Here is a 17,378-nt window from a genome sequence, read left to right as displayed (position 1 = left end):
TTCGTTTTTGAATTATTAAGGAAAACCGCGGACCAGAGCGCGAGATGCGCGCGCAGCCGCCAGGCTCGAAGCTGTCGCTCCCGCGTCTGCGCGCGTAATCCTCGCGCTCTGATTGCTCCGTGTTTTTCCTTAATAATTCAAAAACGAAGCTTCGAACCCCGTTTTTGCAAAGGGAAATCTTATTCGGAATCAGCTCCCCTCATTTCAGGGACACTAGTTGTGAGGCACCCTGTATACGTTTTACTGTAACATATACAACGTTCGTCGAACCGTATCTGATGTTCCACCCCTGTGCGCCACAATTACGTCAGCTACCCCCATTTCAGGGACCTACGCTAGTTGTGAGACACCCTGTATAAAGATGATGTTTGACTTCGAGTCGCTGGCCATTGTCGATTGCCTTTTTACGACCGTACCTTCCTATCATAAATTGTCGAACCACAGAAGTAGTCTGCACTATTTTTGTATATTTCTGCACTATATTGACGTGTCTAACACACGGCTTCAACTACGAATTTTCCTTGAATTTTCAGTAGGCTTCAATTCGGACTTCAATTTGTAAAGTCAAAGACAACAACACTAAATTACATTTCAACTTTCTTCGTTTCAATATTGTTAACGTTAAACTATGATTAGTTCTAACGCCACTTAACCGTGATGCGACTTTCCCAAGGGATGTTGCACTTGACTGTACTCACCGTTTACGGACCGCGTGGATTTCCACGCTTTTATTTACCTCAATTAAGGAGATTCGCTTGTCGCTTTATCGCCTTTCTTAACGAGGAGAAAACGAACGTCGGATTTCGACACGAGAGTACAGCGATACTTGGTCGCGTGCTCGATGAGCAACTTCGAATCTGTCGAAGTGCGAGGATCGACGCCCGAGCAGGACCCTTTCTTGCCCGGAGGCACGCGATCTCTCGTTACGCGAATCGACGGTTATGGAGCTAAACGCGGTACATAATACCCGGAGATAAGATCGGTAAGAGGCACGGCGTTAACCGGCCAATTCATGTCACGTTTGCGGCAAATGCGAATCGCCGGCAAACAGCACGGTTCATTCTTCCACTCGTGCCTCGGTCGACAGAATATTTTTACATTCTTCGAGAAAGAGAGAAGAAGAGATATTCCTTCCACGTAAAGGGGTGCCTAATTTATGTATAAATTCGCAGAATCGCAGATCTCGGGTTGAAAGGATGTCGCATAGTCGCCATACGAATTCGAAGACAATTGAATAAGAATTCACATCCGTTTACACTATACTCTGCTACTTTTCTTTTCGACTCCCGGAAACGATTACCGTATCGATTACGCACAGATAGAAACTTGACGTGAACGATCTCCTTAAAGATCTCGAGTGGCAGTTTTACGCTTACAATGTACTTTCGATGGCCTTTTTTTTTCGTTCCCCCTCTGACCCACCCATTCCCCTTTATCGAACAGCGCTGGTCGTTTTTGCCGCGACCGTTTTCTCCGAGAAGGTGCATACGTTTCACTGGCTCGGCAGATACGACGAACGCAGTGAAACTGCGACCGTACAGTCAATTGCAAATCTCCAATCCCTAGGGAAATTATCGCAATCGATGCAGAGATTTCAAACTCGTCAAAATTTTTCGAAACCTGACAATTTTTAATGAGACAAGAATTTAGAGCGTGGGAATGAAAATTCTAGGGATTTTTATATTTAGTTATTTTGTTGATCTAGGGATATGGGAATGTAGAAATTTAGGATTTTGAAATGTAAAAATTTAGATATGTAATTGGGAGATCTAGGGAGTTGATTCAAGGAAATTTGGGGGTCTAGGGATTTTTTGGAATCTATGGAATTTTGGAGGTTTAGAGAATTTTGGAATTTAGGGAATTTTGGGGATCTATGGAATTTTCGGGGGTCTAGGGAAATTTTAGATTTGAGGAATTTAGGGAATTTTGGGGATCGGTAGAATTTTTGGGGGTCTAGGGAATTTTTAGATTTGGGGAACTTTAGGGTCTAAGGAATTTTGGGAGGTCTAGGGAATTTTTTGAATCTATGGAATTTTGGGGATCTGTGGAATTTTTGGGGGTCTAGGGAATTTTTAGATTTGGGGAATTTTTGGGGTCTGTGGAATTTTTGAAATTTAGGGAATTTTGGGGGTCTAGGGAATTTTTAGATTTGGGGAATTTTAGGGTCTAAGGAATTTTGGGAGGTCTAGGGAATTTTTGGGGTCTATGGAATTTTTTAGATTTAGGGAATTTTAGGGGTCTAGAAAATTTTGGGATTTAGGGAATTTTGGGGATCTGTGGAATTTTTGAGGTTTAGGGAATTTTTAGATCTGGGGAATTTTAGGGTCTAAGGAATTTTTGGGGTCTATGGAATTTTTGAGATTTAGGGAATTTTTGAGGTTTAGGGAATTTTCGTGGTTTTGGGAATTTTTGGATTTAGAGAATTGTGGGGATTTAAGGAATTTTTGGGATCTAAAGAATTTTTGCGATTTTGGGAATTTTGGGAAGAATCATCTAGTGTCCTAATAATTTATAAACCAAGAATATAGAATCCAAAGAATTAGGATCTAAACCTTCAATAGCTCAGAGTCTTTATAATTAAAAAATCTGATGAAATATATAAATTTGCCCATACAGCAATATGAGAATTAAAAAATATCGAACCATATCACCCAATAAAATAAAGATACAAAAATTGGAAAACTTGAATTCATCAGAAATATAAAAAGGAAAAATTGCGAATATCTTTCTCATGCAAAACGCGTTGCCTCCGAGTGTACACACGTGTTTCCCATCGACCGAACGAAAGTTCAATGGCGTTCGAATTTCTCCGCGACACGGTTTCCTCGGTCGCGCGCAAATTACCCAGCTCTCGCGATCCTTTTGTTCGTCGAATCAAGATCAGTGGAGCAGGCACTAAAACGCGTGTCCGCAGGTTGCGCGGAGCGAAAGATCGTGTGTTACTACACGAACTGGTCGATCTACCGACCGGGGACCGCCAAGTTCTCCCCGCAGAATATCAACCCGTACCTCTGCACCCACCTGATCTACGCGTTCGGTGGTTTCACCAAGGACAACGCTCTGAAGCCTTTCGACAAGTACCAGGACATCGAGAAAGGTAAACAAGATTCGCTTTGCAGGGAGATCGATAATTAACCGAAACGACTCTTCAAGGTGGCTACGCCAAGTTCACCGGGTTGAAAACGTATAACAAAAACTTGAAGACCCTGCTGGCGATCGGAGGATGGAACGAGGGGTCCAGCAGGTTCTCCCCGATGGTCGCTGTCCCCGAGAGGAGACGCGAGCTCGTGAAAAACACTATCAAGTTCCTTCGGAAGAATCATTTCGACGGCCTCGACCTCGACTGGGAGTACCCGGCCTTCAGGGACGGTGGGAAGCCGAGGGACAAAGACAACTATGCCAACCTCGTTCAGGTAACGATCGAGGAGAAAATTTTGGAGATTTAGGAAATTTTTAGGGTTTAGAGAATTTTTGTGGTTTTGGGAATTTGAGAAATTTAGGGAATTTTTGGGGTCTAGGAAATTTTGGATGTTTAGGGAATTCTTGAGGTCTGGAGAATTTTTGGGGTTTAGGAAATTTTGAGAGTTTAGGGAATTTGGCGGAGTTAGGGAATTTTTGGGATCTAGGACATTCTGGAGGTTTTGGGAATTTGGGGGATTTAGGGAATTTTTGAAATCTAAGAAATTTTGGAACCTTGGGAATTTTTAGAGTTTAGGGAATTTTTGTGGTTTTGGGAATTTTGGGATATAGGGAATTTTTGGAATCTAGGAAATTTTGGAGGTTTTGGGAATTTAGAGGATTTAGGGAATTTTTGAAATCTAAGAAATTTTGGAACCTTGGGAATTTTTAGAGTTTAGGGAATTTTTGTGGTTTTGGGAATTTTGAGATATAGGGAATTTTTGGAATCTAAGAAATTTTGTGAATTTTTAGAGTTTAGGGAATTTTTGTGGTTTTGGGAATTTTGGGATATAGGGAATTATTGGAATCTAAGAAATTTAGGGAATTTTTAGAGTTTAGGGAATTTTTGTGGTTTTGGGAATTTTGGGATATAGGGAATTATTGGAATCTAAGAAATTTAGGGAATTTTTAGAGTTTAGGGAATTGTTGTGGCTTTGGGAACTTGGGGGATTTAGGGAATTTTTGGAATCTAAGAAATTTTGGAACTTTGGGAATTTTTAGAGTTTAGGGAATTTTTGTGGTTTTGGGAATTTTGGGATATAGGGAATTTTTGGAATCTAGGAAATTTTTGAGGTTTTGAGAATTTTGAGAGTTTAGGGAATTGTTGTGGTTTTGGGAATGTGGGGGAATTAGGGAATTTTTGGAATCTAAGAAATTTTTGAACTTTGGGAATTTTTAGAGTTTAGGGAATTGTTGTGGCTTTGGGAATTTTGGGATATAGGGAATTTTTGGGATCTAGAAAATTTTTAAAGTCTCGAGAATTTTGAGAGTTTAGAGAATTTTTGTGATCTAGGAAATTTTGTAAGTCTATTGAATTTGGGGGATTGAGGAAATTTTTTACAACTAGGGAATTTTTGAAATCTAGGAAATTTTTAAGGTCAAAGGAATTTTTTGTGGTTTTGAGAATTTTGGGATTTAGTGGAATTTTTGGGATCTAAAAAATTTTTTAGATCTATGCAATTTGGGGGATTGAGGAAATTTTTTGGAACTAGGGAATTTTTGGAATCTAGGAAATTTTTTTAAATCAAAGAAATTTTGGTGGTTTTGGGAATTTCAGGTATCTAGGTAATTTTTTAGGTTCAGAGATTTCGGAGGATTTAGGGAATTTTTTGGATCTAAAGAATTTTTGCGGTTTTGATAATTTTTAAATTTTGGATAAACATTATCCAAATTATATCGTGTTTGGTCTCGTTTTAATAGGAAAAAACCTCACGAACATAACAAAACATAAGTTTGCAATAAAAACAGAACAAAAGAGTAAAAATTAAAAAATGATACTGCTGTAGTATTTACGTCGCTTAACTCAAAAATGTTTCCTAAAGGAACTCAGAGAGGAGTTCGAGAGGGAGTCCTCAAAAACCGGGAGGCCCAGACTCCTGCTCTCCATGGCGATGCCAGCCGGCATCGAGTACATCGACAAAGGCTACGACGTTCCCAGACTGAACGAGTACCTGGACTTCATCAACCTGCTCTCCTACGATTATCACTCGTCCTACGAACCGGCGGTCAACCACCACTCCCCCCTCTACCCCCTCGAGGAGGACAACGAGTACAATTACGACACCGAGCTGACCATCGTAAGATGTCCAATTACGAGTGACCGAGATGTTTCCTAACGATCGATCTTGCAGGATTACACCGTTAACTATCTGATGAAGAAAGGCGCCTCCCCGGAGAAAATCATTCTTGGAATACCGACTTACGGGAGATCGTACACGCTGTTCAATCAGGACGCTACTGAGTTAGGGGCACCTGCGGACGGACCCGGAGTGGAGGGCGACGCCACTAGGGAGAAGGGGTATCTGGCTTACTACGAGGTTGGTTTGTTAAATGTTCTTGCTCAATAAGTTATTCTGGTCGGTGGAAAATTACTGACAATTGCTGGTTTAATGGACTGAGGAGGTTGTTATGATTTGCTGATTATTGGGAATTGATTGTTAGTCAATAATAAATAAGTTCAGGTAAATTAGTAACAGCATTTGGTATACTGTGATTAGAGTAACTGGTAATTATAGTAATTTGATCGTGAGCGATGACACACTTGGTCAGTTCTAACTTATAATAGAGTAATTGCTATGTTTGATTCTGTGGGTATAGCAATGTGAATATAGAATATTAATATTGTGTAAGGAGTGGTGGATGAAGAGTGTGGAACGAGAGATTGGAATAGTAAATTCTTCTCAAATTTGTACGTCCCCAAATTCGCATATCACCAAATCTCTACATTCCCAAATTTCCACGAGTCTTAATTCCTAATAATCTTAGAATCTCTACATCTCCGAATTCCCACATTCCCAAATTCTCACATCTTCAAATTTCCACATTCCCAAATTCCCACATCCCCAAATTCCCACATCCCCAAATTCCCACGTTCCCAAATTCCCACGTCCCCAAATTCCCACGTCCCCAAATCCCCACGTCCCCAAATCCCCATGTCCCCAAATCCCCACGTCCCCAAATCCCTAGATCTCCAAATTCCCACATTCCCAAATTCCCACATCCCCAAATTCCCACATTCCCAAATTCCCACGTCCCCAAATCCCCACATCCCCAAATTCCTCCATCCCCAAATTTCCACATTCCCAAATTCCCACATTCCCAAATTCCCACGTCCCCAAATTCCCACGTCCCCAAATCCCCACGTCCCCAAATTCCCACGTCCCCAAATCCCCACGTCCCCAAATCTCTAGATCTCCAAATTCCCACATTCTTAAATTCCCACATCCCCAAATTCCCACATTCCCAAATTCCCACATTCCCAAATTCCCACGTCCCCAAATTCCCACGTCCCCAAATCCCCACGTCCCCAAATCCCCACGTCCCCAAATTCCCACGTCCCCAAATTCCCACGTCCCCAAATCCCCAAGTCCCCAAATTTCCACATCCCCAAATTCCTACATCCCCAAATTCCCACACCCCCAAACTCCCACATCCCCAAACTCCTACACCCCCAAATTCCCACATTCCCAAATTCCTCCATGCCCAAATTCCTCCATGCCCAAATTCCTCCATCCCCAAATTCCCACATCCCTAAATTCCTCCATCCCTAAACCTTGATAACTAACTTCAGACCAGACCTCTTTCAGTACCAAACTTACATTTTACTTCCATCGAGTATTTCCTAACAGCAGCTTTGTTTGCCAGATCTGTGAGAACCTAGCAGAGTCAGAGGACTGGGAGGTGATTCAGCCTAACCCGAAAGCGATGGGTCCCTACGCGTTCAAGGGAGACCAGTGGGTGGGCTACGACGACGAGAATATAGTAAAACTAAAAGCCAAGTACGCGAATGAGAAGAATCTGGGTGGTATCATGTTCTGGACGATCGACAACGACGACTTCCGCGGGAAGTGTCATGGACGTCCATATCCTTTGATCGAGGCGGCCAAAGAGGCCCTCCTGACGGACAGCACGTAAGAATCTCATCAATCCTATGAGAGTTTCGGAATATCGAAGGTACCATAGCAAAAGACCAAGGAACTTGTCCATTTTACCCGGCGATTTGCGCATTGAGCCCGAGGTTGTGGCCATATTTTTTCGGTTCCACGTAGTTTGAAAAGTCGAGGCGATCTTGGGTTTATTACTGTGAGGGTAATTTGTAGGAGGTCGAGTGCCGGATGGGTGACCGTGCAACGGTTTGGGCCGGTGCACCACTGCCAGGGGAAACTGGGAACTCCCAATTTGGGGAAAGTCAGCCCTTTCCCACTCCTCGTTTTTCCCGCCCCAGTGTATCGGGAAGATGTACATATTTGTACGCGAGTCAACGCGCTTGGTCTTGCTATACTCGGAAGAAATAAAGTCACTCTAGTTATTTGTTAATTCGTTAAAATCGTTGTTCGGCCTTAATTTTGTCTCGCTCCGTTCCGATCCAAATTTAGTCTACGAAAGTGAAATTTTACGTGGTCGATGGCCTGCGGATACAGGAGTCCATCGAATACTTGATCGGTGGTTATACCATTTCGACGGAGTTAGATCCTTATGTACATTAATTATTTCAACATACACGTAGTAATATCTTAGCTCGGTACATAAATTTTGCCCCAATATTTTCATTTAGTCTACACCTATGAAAATGTCTTTTTCTAGGACGGTTCAGAAGACCCAGGTGGAGAGTAGGAAAAGAACGAGAACCGAAGGCTTCCAGAGCAACACCATACGAAAGGGTACAAGTTCAAGGAGGACCACGACTGCGGCCCCCGTGAAGAGAGTATCCTCCCCCAGACCGAAGTACCGGACGTTCTCGAGGAATAAGAGCCAGGAGGATGAAGAGGAGATCGACAGACGATCGTACGAACCTGATAGCGAGGAGGAGGAATCCGAAAGGGGCAATGCTGTGAGGAACGAGAGCAAGAACAGACCTAAGATTCGGAATCCTGGGAGGAATCGAAGGAAGCAGACGAGGCGCAAGGAGGGAAACAAGGAGGGAAGCAAGGAGTCGGAAGAGTCTTTGAGCAATAAGCTGACCACTCCGGAACCACCGACGACGCCTGATCCAGGAACAGGTGAAATTATAGCTATTAGTAGTGAAGAGTGAGACAAAGGACCGAGGTTCTCAAGGAGTAGGGAAACTTGTGGATACGGGGACTTGTGGATATGAGGACTTGGGGGATGTGGGACTTTGGGAATATGGGTACTTGGGGATATAAAGATCTGGGGACATAGGAAACTTGAGGATATGGAAATTTGGAGATATAAAAATTTGGGAATATGGAAACTTGGGGATATAGAAAACTTGAAGATATGTAAATTTAGAGATACAAGAATTTGGGGATATGGAAGCTTGAATATATATATATTACTGATAGGTTGAGTTTTGAATCCTGAATCTGGTCCTACTTGGTTATACTTTTTTATATACTAAATACTAAATTTTTGAGATCTGTAATCAATGTTGATTCAACAGATTTCAAATGCGAGGACGAAGGCTTCTTCCCACACCCTCGCGACTGCAAGAAGTACTTCTGGTGTCTGGAAAGTGGTCCTGGAGGCCTCGGCGTGGTCGCTCATCAGTTCACTTGTCCCTCAGGTAAGTCAAGTTTCTACCACTTATAATTAATGTCCTATTCAACGACTTATCAACCAAACTAATAATGACAAAAACTAAACTATACATTCTCTGACTTCACAACATGTACCATTCCACATCCTCAACACGAGTTTGTAAAAAAGCTACATTTCACACAGAACTAATTTTACAAATAATATTATCCATGTTGAGAATCTCCTTAATTTATGGTGGCCCTAAACCAATTCCACCCATTATGCTCTTACAAGTTACTCTAAATATCTCTTTGTAGGTCTGGTGTTCAACAAAGCAGCCGATTCATGCGACTACCCTCGAAACGTAGTGTGTCCAAAATCAAAAACGTCTCAGAGTTCGTCGACCACCAGAGCGCCCATCACTGCAGCCACCAGCCGCACCACGTATCTCTACAGCACGACCCGGAAACCAACCACAGAAAAACCGGAAGACGAGGAGTACGAGTACTACGACGACGAGGACGAAGAAGTCGAAGAAGAAAAGAAGGAACCCAAAACGACCACCACACCGAAACCCTTGCTGTATAAAACTATTAATAGAAGCAGACCGACTACGACGACTACTACTGAGGCTACCATTGTGAAACCTGAGAATGAGGACAAGTTGATCGATTTGGAGGACGAGGAGGATCCTAAAGTTATTAAGGAGCTGATCAAACTCATCAAGAAAGCTGGTAATTTATTTTGGGACTTGTGAAAGAGATTTTTAGTCTTTTTGTGAAAATTAAGATTAATGTTAAACAATGTGATATCAATAACTGAAAATGGAGGTTGATTTCAAGATATGTGAATTCAATGAATGAAAATGGAGGTTGATGTCAAGATATATGACATCAATGAATGAAAATGGAGGTTGATGTCAAGAGATGTGACATCAATGACTGAAAATTGAGATTAATGTTAAGATATGTTTTTTAGGAGGCATAGAGCAACTGGAGAAGCAGCTGCTTATTCAGGATAAAGGCTCGGAGGCGAGTTCGAATAATGAGAATGCGACTCCGGCTGCTATTAGTCGGACTTTGTATGAGCGAGTGCTGAGTCGACAGGCTGGGAAGATCGCTGGGAGACGGGAGTCGGCGAATGGACCCGGGGGAGCACAGTTTGAGGGACTGGAAGAGGTGCCTGAAGTTAAGAACCTTAGGAGGTCGCATAAACATCAATATGTGACTATTGAGAGGACTAAGTATGAATGAGTGTTTTTTGGGAATTTAATTGCTTATATCACCTTATACCTGCATCATGAAATCCTTATATCACTTTATACCTACATCATCAAATCCTTATATCACCTTATTTCTACATCACTAAATTCCTACATCCCCAAACTGCCACATCCTCAAACCTCTACAGTCCTAAATCTCTACATCCCCAAATCTCTACATCCTGAAATTCCTAACAGTCCTTAAATTCCTAAATCTCCATATTCCCAATTTTTTAAATGTCCCCAAATCTTCTATAAATAATAAAACCTTGATAAACCATTTCAGACCAGCGACACCAACACCAGTGGACGAAGAGGAGGCCGAGGAGAAAGATTCAGAGGAAACCGCAGACGTAGCCTCTTCCGAGGAACGAACAGTCAGTAATCCATTCCTGGCAGATTCCACACAAAGAGCTACTCCCAATTATGTTAACATCAGACGAAATCGACTCTCAACCACAACCTCGAGGTAAGCTAGGAATTTAGACTAGAAATTTGAACTAGAAACTTGTATTAGAACCTTGGAAAGGATAGTCGTATTATGATGATGTTTCAGGAGCGAGAATGATGTGGAGGAGAAGAATAAGGACTCAGAGGAAGACGCACCGGTGCGGCAGCGACGTCCTAGTCTACCTTCCAAGTAAGTTGGAATGCAAAAATGCAATGTAGTATGGAACAGTCAATTTTGTGGAGGTGATATAATACTGGTTCGTTGATCTTAGGAGCAGTGAGAACAACGATTTTGAAAATGATAGACAAGATGCTCGTTCGACTGGAGAGGAGAATTCACCAACGACCAAATCCAGGTTGAGGACTAATTTCTAGAATCCTTGCATTTATAGATTTCTCAAGTCCAACCAAATCCCTCAAGCCTCAAATACCAAGGACACAGCTCTAACAATTAAGAAGTCGCTGCATAATGACATTACTAGAGTCCCACATCACTCCCCAAATCCATAAACTTCTAACTTGTTTAAGTCCCAAATGACCACATCCTTAAATCAGTAGATCTCCAAATCCCTAAAGTCTCAACCTGTCTAAATTCCAAATCAGTTGATCCCTAAATTCCTAAACTCCCAAGCTGCCTAAATGCCAATTAGTAGATCTCCAAATCCCTGAACTTCTAACTTGCTTAAATCCCAAATAACCACATCCTTAAATCAGTAGATTCCCAAATCCTCAAACTCCTAAGCTGCCTAAATCCCAAATCAGTAGGTCCCCAAATCCCTAAACTCTCAAGCTACCTAAACTCCAAATCAGTAGATCCCCAAATCCCTAAACCTCTAACTTCCCTGAATCCCAAATAACCACATCCTTAAATCAGTAGATTCCCAAATCCCTAAAGTTTCAACTTGTCTAAATTCCAAATCAGTTGATTCCCAAATCCCTGAACTCTCAAGCTACCTAAATCCCAAATCAATAGATGCCCAAATCCCTAAACTCCCAATCTGCCTAAATTCCAAATTAGTAAATCCCCAAATCCCTGAACCTCTAACTTCCCTAAATCCCAAATGACTACATCCTCAAATCAGTAGATTCCCAAATTCTCAAACTCCTAAGTTGCCTAAATCCCAAATCAGTAGATCCCCAAATCTCTAAACCTCTAACTCGCCAAAATCCCAAATGACCACATCCTCAAATCCATAGATCCCTAAATCCATAGATCCCTAAACCCATAGATCCCTAAATCCATAAATCCCTAAATCCATAGATCTCTAAATCCATAGATCCCTAAATCCATAGATCCCTAAACCCATAGATCTCTAAATCCATAGATCCCTACATCCATAGATCTCTAAATCCATAGATTCCTAAATCCATAGATCCCTAAACCCATTAATTCCTAAATCCATAGATCCCTAAATCCATAGATCCCTAAATCCATAGATCCCTAAATCCATAGACCCCTAAATCCATAGATCTCTAATTCCATAAATCCCTAAATCCATAGATCCCTAAATCCATTAATTCCTAAATCCATAGATCTCTAAACCCACAGATCCCTAAATCCATAGATCCCTAAATCCATAGACCCCTAAATCCATAGATCTCTAATTCCATAAATCCCTAAATCCATAGATCCCTAAATCCATAGATCTCTAAACCCATAGATCCCTAAATCCATAGATCCCTAAATCCATAGATCCCTAAACCCATAAATCCCTAAATCCATAGATCCCTAAACCCACAGATCCCAAAATCCATAGATCCCTAAATCCATAGACCCCTAAATCCATATATCCCTAAATCCACAAATCCCTATATCCACAGACCCCTAAATCCATAAATCCTTAAGTCCACATACTCCCAAGTTACCTAAGTCCCTTTCCCCATAATTCCCACATCCCCAAAGTCCCTTCTACATCCCCAAATCAAAACCTCCCTTTCACCAACACTTAACGTCGCCTTAACCACGCAGGTACGTCAGCGTACAAAGGTTCAGAAGCACCACCCCCCAGCCCCCGGAAGCCTCCGAAGCCCCCGTCAGCCAGGAGCCCACCACCGAACCGGCCTCCACCACCGAATCTCCAAAGCTCGACGAAAAAATCGCCATAGGCTCAACAACCGCCTCATCAGTCCTCTCGATCGCAGTTTCCCCAACCCCTCACGACCTCATCGACCCCGAAACGGAGTCCATCTTGAACTTCACGAGCACCGAATCGGTGAAACTCGTCGACGACTCCGCGACAGAGATTCTTTTGACCACTGCTCCCGCGAGCTCCACGTCGAGCAGCCGAGTCAGCGCGACCGTGTCTCAGCCAAGGCCGTTCGGTTTCAATCGAAGAAACCGGCCGTCGGAGTCCACCACCCCGCTGCCGAGCGATCAAAGGCCCAAGGTGAGTATATCTCGGAACAGCTCGCGAGCGTCCTTCTTGGCAGGACGAGGTCGGTTACGATCGAGACAAGAAACCGAGGCTCGAAACGAGCCCGAAACGCGTGGACGAACGAGGAGCAGGGGCGTCAGCAAGTTCACGGAGGCGAATCTTGTGGGCAAAACGGAAGCCTCCACGGAGCCTCCTCGGAGGAGGTTCCGGAGACCCACTTCTAGGACCACGACTGAGGCGATTAGGAATGAAGCGGTCAGATCTAATGAGCTGGAGGACAGCCCCATTGTTAGGATAGGACAAGGCTCCGCGAGGAGGAGCCCGCCATCGAGGTCTAGGAGTGTTGTCAAGGACGAGGACGATAGGATCACCAATATCAAGGTCTTTAGGAAGCCTAACAGGACCAGGTACACCAGGAAGAGGAACGACTTGGAAGACGTCGCGTCTTCGACGACGGTTTCGACCTCGGCGCCTTCGACAATTAGGACTACACCCTCCACGTTTACTACGCCTTCGACTCTCACGCCTTCGACGTTTACTACACCCTCGACGCTGACTACGCAGTTAACGACGCTTACAACGTCCCTGACGACGTCGGAGACCAACATCCCAACGACGGAGTCCACAGACGAGTTGGACTCGATTGCAACCGTGGAGCCCACGACCGAAGAGTCGGTTCAGACCACGGAGTCCATACTGGAGAACGAGGTGGTGACCCTGGAAGACCGATCGAACGCTACGGACGTGTCAGAGGAAGCGACAACAGTGGAGAGCGAGTTCGACCCCAACGTGATCAGGATCGTCTTCCCAACAACCGAGGAGCCCACTCAAGAGGCAAAGAACTCCACAAAGAGGAGGAAGGTCCTCCTACGCAAACGACCTGTGACCACCACACCGTCATGGGAGGAGAAGGCTCACCGCAGGAGGAAGGTGATCAAACGCGTCAGACCCGTCTCCTCCACAGAGGAGATTCTTCTGAGGTTCAGTACGGTTCCTGAGTCTACAGAGACTCCAAGGACTGACCTCTCGACGATTGACTACGACTCCACGATAGTCACCTTGGAAACGCCTACCGGTTCGACTGATGGAACTGACGTCACTATGGCGTCTACGATACTTGATAACCTTACGGAGACGGAGGAGGAGACTACCTCTAACTTCTTGATTAATGTCACTGAGTTGGATAATGCGTTGACGGAGGTGAGTGGGCAGCTTGAGACTTTGCCGACTGCTGTTTCGACTACTGTGACCCCGGCTAGTAGGAGGTTGGAGAGCTATGAGGGCACGTACTATGTGGACTCTAGGTACGTGAGGAAGAAGTTCGTGCGGAGGCGACCGGTCACGGAGGGCGATCGAGCGACCTCTGGGGAGAGGAGTGTAGAGAAGGTTGACTCGGAGAGGGCTGTGGAGAAGGGTGGCAGGGAGAGGACTGTAGAGAAGGGTGGCAGAGAGAGGACTATAGAGAGGACCAACACAGAGAGGACTATAGAGAAGACCGACTCAGAGAAAACCTCTACAGGGAAGATCGACTCAGAGAAGACCTCTTTAGAGAAGGCCGACACGGAGAACGCAGTCAAACGCAGGAAGGGTCTCTTCGTGCGTCGCAGACCCGTCTCCACCCCCCGACCCGAGAGCACAGCAAGAGAGCTCTCCTCCCCAGAGGAGACCAAATCCGACGAGTTAGAAAAAGACACAAAGAACGAAGACTCGGTTTACACCGACCTAACCAAGAGCGACTCCGACGAGTTCTGGGGTCGCTTCACGACCCGCAATCAGCCCCCCATCGAGGAGAACCCCACCGGCTTCGAGACAACCGAGTTCCGCCCTCGATACCAGGTCCCCGACTCTCTGAAGAGGATGGCCGACTACCCGGAGGACTCCAGTAAGAATCGACAACCGAGAACCCGGTACAAGTACCGTGAAATAACGAGGTCCCGCAGCGGGGAGATAGTGGACGCCACTCCGTCACCCAGTAGTGAGTCACAACACCTCAGGAGCAGGTTCTACGCCAGACGGCCGGCCTCCACGGAGCCTCCTGTCACGGAGACCCTCATTCCTGCTAAGAAGTTCGACTACGTGGCGGACGCCCATAGAAGGCAGACCTTGAGGAGCGGTCGTTTGAACGAGGACTCGAAGAGCAAGGAAGGGGAGAATCTTGTGGAGGCCGAGTACGCAACGACGCCTGCTATGCATCCTCTGGTGACCCGACTGGTGACCTCCGTGGAGGAGTCGGCCACCACGGAGAGGCAGAAGATTCTGATCAAGACCAAGTACTCGTCGCTGACGTCCACCACGAAGATTCCTCTGCAAGGTCGAGCGAGTGCGAATGTCGAGAACAAGGAAGCGAAAGAGGAGGAGGCGAACGAAGTCCGAGAGAGCTCCACGCTGCCCATAGAAGGGTTCCTTTCGCGCGCCGGTCGCTTCACCACGGAGTCGCACGAGTCGTCGACGATCGAGATCGAGTCCGTGTTCAGCAACCTGATCGGCAGCAGGGAGTGACCCTCATCATCTAACCGTGTACATAGATCATTCTCATCATCATCATAATCATTAAGGAGAGCCGGGAGATCGTGCACGTCCGTGGTCTTCTCTTCTCTCTCTTCTCCTTCGAGACGGACTGGACACGCCGAGAAAGAGAGACAGCGAAGAGAAAGATTCGGAGGTCGTCACTAAGCGCGCTACCCTCTGATTTTCAGGTCGCCGGCTCTATTAGGCTACCCACCCTCAAGGATCTGATCGGATATCGCTACGATCCATTGCTTCCGGAAAGCGGGGTGAAAGACGCGAATCGCGATGTCGGCAAGGAGAGATCGAACGAACTCGATTTGATTGATAAGATAGATTACGAGGACGGATTCGCTGACCGGAAGAGGATCGATCGAAGAGACTCGCTCGATACGGTACCTACGACCATGCGGGGCATTCCGCTCGAGGAGCTGCGCCCTAAAGTCACTCGCGGATTTTATATCACCAAGAGAGAACCGAATGTTACCGACTCTACGGAAAGTACGGGCGATGTTCTAACTTCCACTGAAATGACGGTGACGGATTCGGAGAGTTCTGATGCATCGATTTTGAACGAAACCAACCCTGAAAAGACACCGGAGATATCCACGTATGAGACTGAATCGGCTGAGTCCGCCGATCGCTCGGACCTGACGAGTCCGACCGAGACGAGTTCGGCCGAGACGAGTCCGACCGAGTCGAGACGGACCGAGACGAGTCCGACCGAGCGTCTGACCGAGACGAGTCCGACTGAGCGTCCGACCGAGTCGAGACGGACCGAGACGAGTCCACCCGAGCGTCTGACCACGGAAGAGTTGACTACCGAGAGCACCACGGTGCTAAAATTAAATACAGAAACCGATGAACCTTCTACAGTGCCCACCACCGTCAAGGACAATATTCGTCAACAAAAATTTGGTTTTGGTGAAAGATCGCAACGCAAACGACAACGTGGCGGCGAATCGGTAACGGAGGGTCGACGTCGCGTGTTCGTAGGACGACGCAGAATTTCCACTACTACGTCAAAACCGATCGAAGAAGTTACTGTAAAGAATAAGTCAACGGGGAACGATCGGGAAAGCTTGAACGAGGACGGTACCGATCGAATCGAAGCCGAGGTCAGTTTAGACTTAAACTTGCTGTAGAGAGAAGCATAACAATCGAGACCGCTATCGCTAGCTCTTTCTTTACTACTAAAACGGAACACGGAAAAAACAGATCGAGAAATTACCAGTCGACGATTTTCTTAACCGGCATTTCTTTTCGCATCTAACAATAAGAAAAAGGAGCTGACTCGACATAATGTAACAACGAGAAGAGAGGATCGGAGGATTCATCGGGAACTTCTTCTATCGTCATGCGTTATCTTCATCTGATGTATCCACTTTCAAATCGATTAACACGGCTTCTTTTAAGAGGCGTTGTACCGCACGTTTAACCCTTTTAGTCTCAAATATCGTATTAAATATTGTCATTCAGTTGCTATCCACTAAATACTTATTTACATTTCCGAAATTTTGTCTATTAAATTCGAAAATGAATGTTATAATCGCGCGATGTTATAATTTGACACTTTGCGAGTCACGTGATATGGGCTAGTAAGCTGATTGGACGCGGCAAGTCACGTGACGCAAGCTACTACGCTGAATGGACACAGCGGTCACGTGACGCGAGCCTACCGTATCTACACTCTACCGATAACTCAACTGTCACTTAACACAATACCGCACTCTAATTACACATTTATATTTAACGCGAATATAAATGATTACGACAATATTTGAAAAATAATTAAAGGGTTAAACGTGACAACGCCTACGCTTACCGTTTCATCTTACGATGCGTCAACCATTTGTGGTCCTATATCGAGTAGAACTCGACATTGCATTTCGTTTCGATTTTTTGTAATATCGTGATCTTATATCTAAGAAAAAAGCGCCAAAGTAAACGCATTCTATGTACATTGCGATATTTAAAATTGTGCGAACGCGGGCCGGATTAAACGAAATGAAATAATCTGGACTGCAAAAGGTTAACCCTTTGTACTCGACTCGTTTCTCGATTAAATACGATTAATAGAAATCTATCTCTTCTTTAAGAAACTATCTCTTTATATTAAACTATGCTCTACT

General features: G+C 44.9%; 2 protein-coding genes across 5 annotated transcripts in view; one reads left to right on the top strand and one right to left on the bottom strand.

The window, feature by feature from the left end:
* LOC100881881 (uncharacterized) overlaps positions 1 to 17,378 on the top strand; it is a 30,352-nt gene that overhangs the window by 9,978 nt on the left and 2,996 nt on the right. Inside the window, exons 3-16 of one of the 3 annotated variants that reach the window (XM_076537593.1) lie at positions 2,915 to 3,097; positions 3,154 to 3,413; positions 5,001 to 5,255; positions 5,310 to 5,495; positions 6,823 to 7,088; positions 7,762 to 8,177; positions 8,579 to 8,701; positions 8,973 to 9,389; positions 9,634 to 9,898; positions 10,203 to 10,385; positions 10,473 to 10,556; positions 10,639 to 10,722; positions 12,336 to 12,753; positions 15,438 to 16,364. In XM_076537593.1, coding sequence (XP_076393708.1) covers positions 2,915 to 3,097; positions 3,154 to 3,413; positions 5,001 to 5,255; positions 5,310 to 5,495; positions 6,823 to 7,088; positions 7,762 to 8,177; positions 8,579 to 8,701; positions 8,973 to 9,389; positions 9,634 to 9,898; positions 10,203 to 10,385; positions 10,473 to 10,556; positions 10,639 to 10,722; positions 12,336 to 12,753; positions 15,438 to 16,364 — 4,067 coding nt within the window. Of the gene's footprint in view, positions 1 to 2,914; positions 3,098 to 3,153; positions 3,414 to 5,000; positions 5,256 to 5,309; positions 5,496 to 6,822; positions 7,089 to 7,761; positions 8,178 to 8,578; positions 8,702 to 8,972; positions 9,390 to 9,633; positions 9,899 to 10,202; positions 10,386 to 10,472; positions 10,557 to 10,638; positions 10,723 to 12,335; positions 15,415 to 15,437; positions 16,365 to 17,378 lie in introns of those variants that run through there. The other 2 variants (XM_012298632.2, XM_012298616.2) reach the window with 2 other exon arrangements.
* Positions 1 to 17,378, bottom strand: part of LOC100875215 (prohormone-1) — a 117,826-nt gene that overhangs the window by 99,581 nt on the left and 867 nt on the right. The gene's annotated exons all lie outside the window — the stretch shown is intronic.

This window comes from Megachile rotundata, chromosome 11 (genome assembly GCF_050947335.1).
Source record: "Megachile rotundata isolate GNS110a chromosome 11, iyMegRotu1, whole genome shotgun sequence".
Lineage (NCBI taxonomy): Eukaryota > Metazoa > Arthropoda > Insecta > Hymenoptera > Megachilidae > Megachile > Megachile rotundata.
This window is presented reverse-complemented; position numbering and strand designations above follow the sequence as displayed.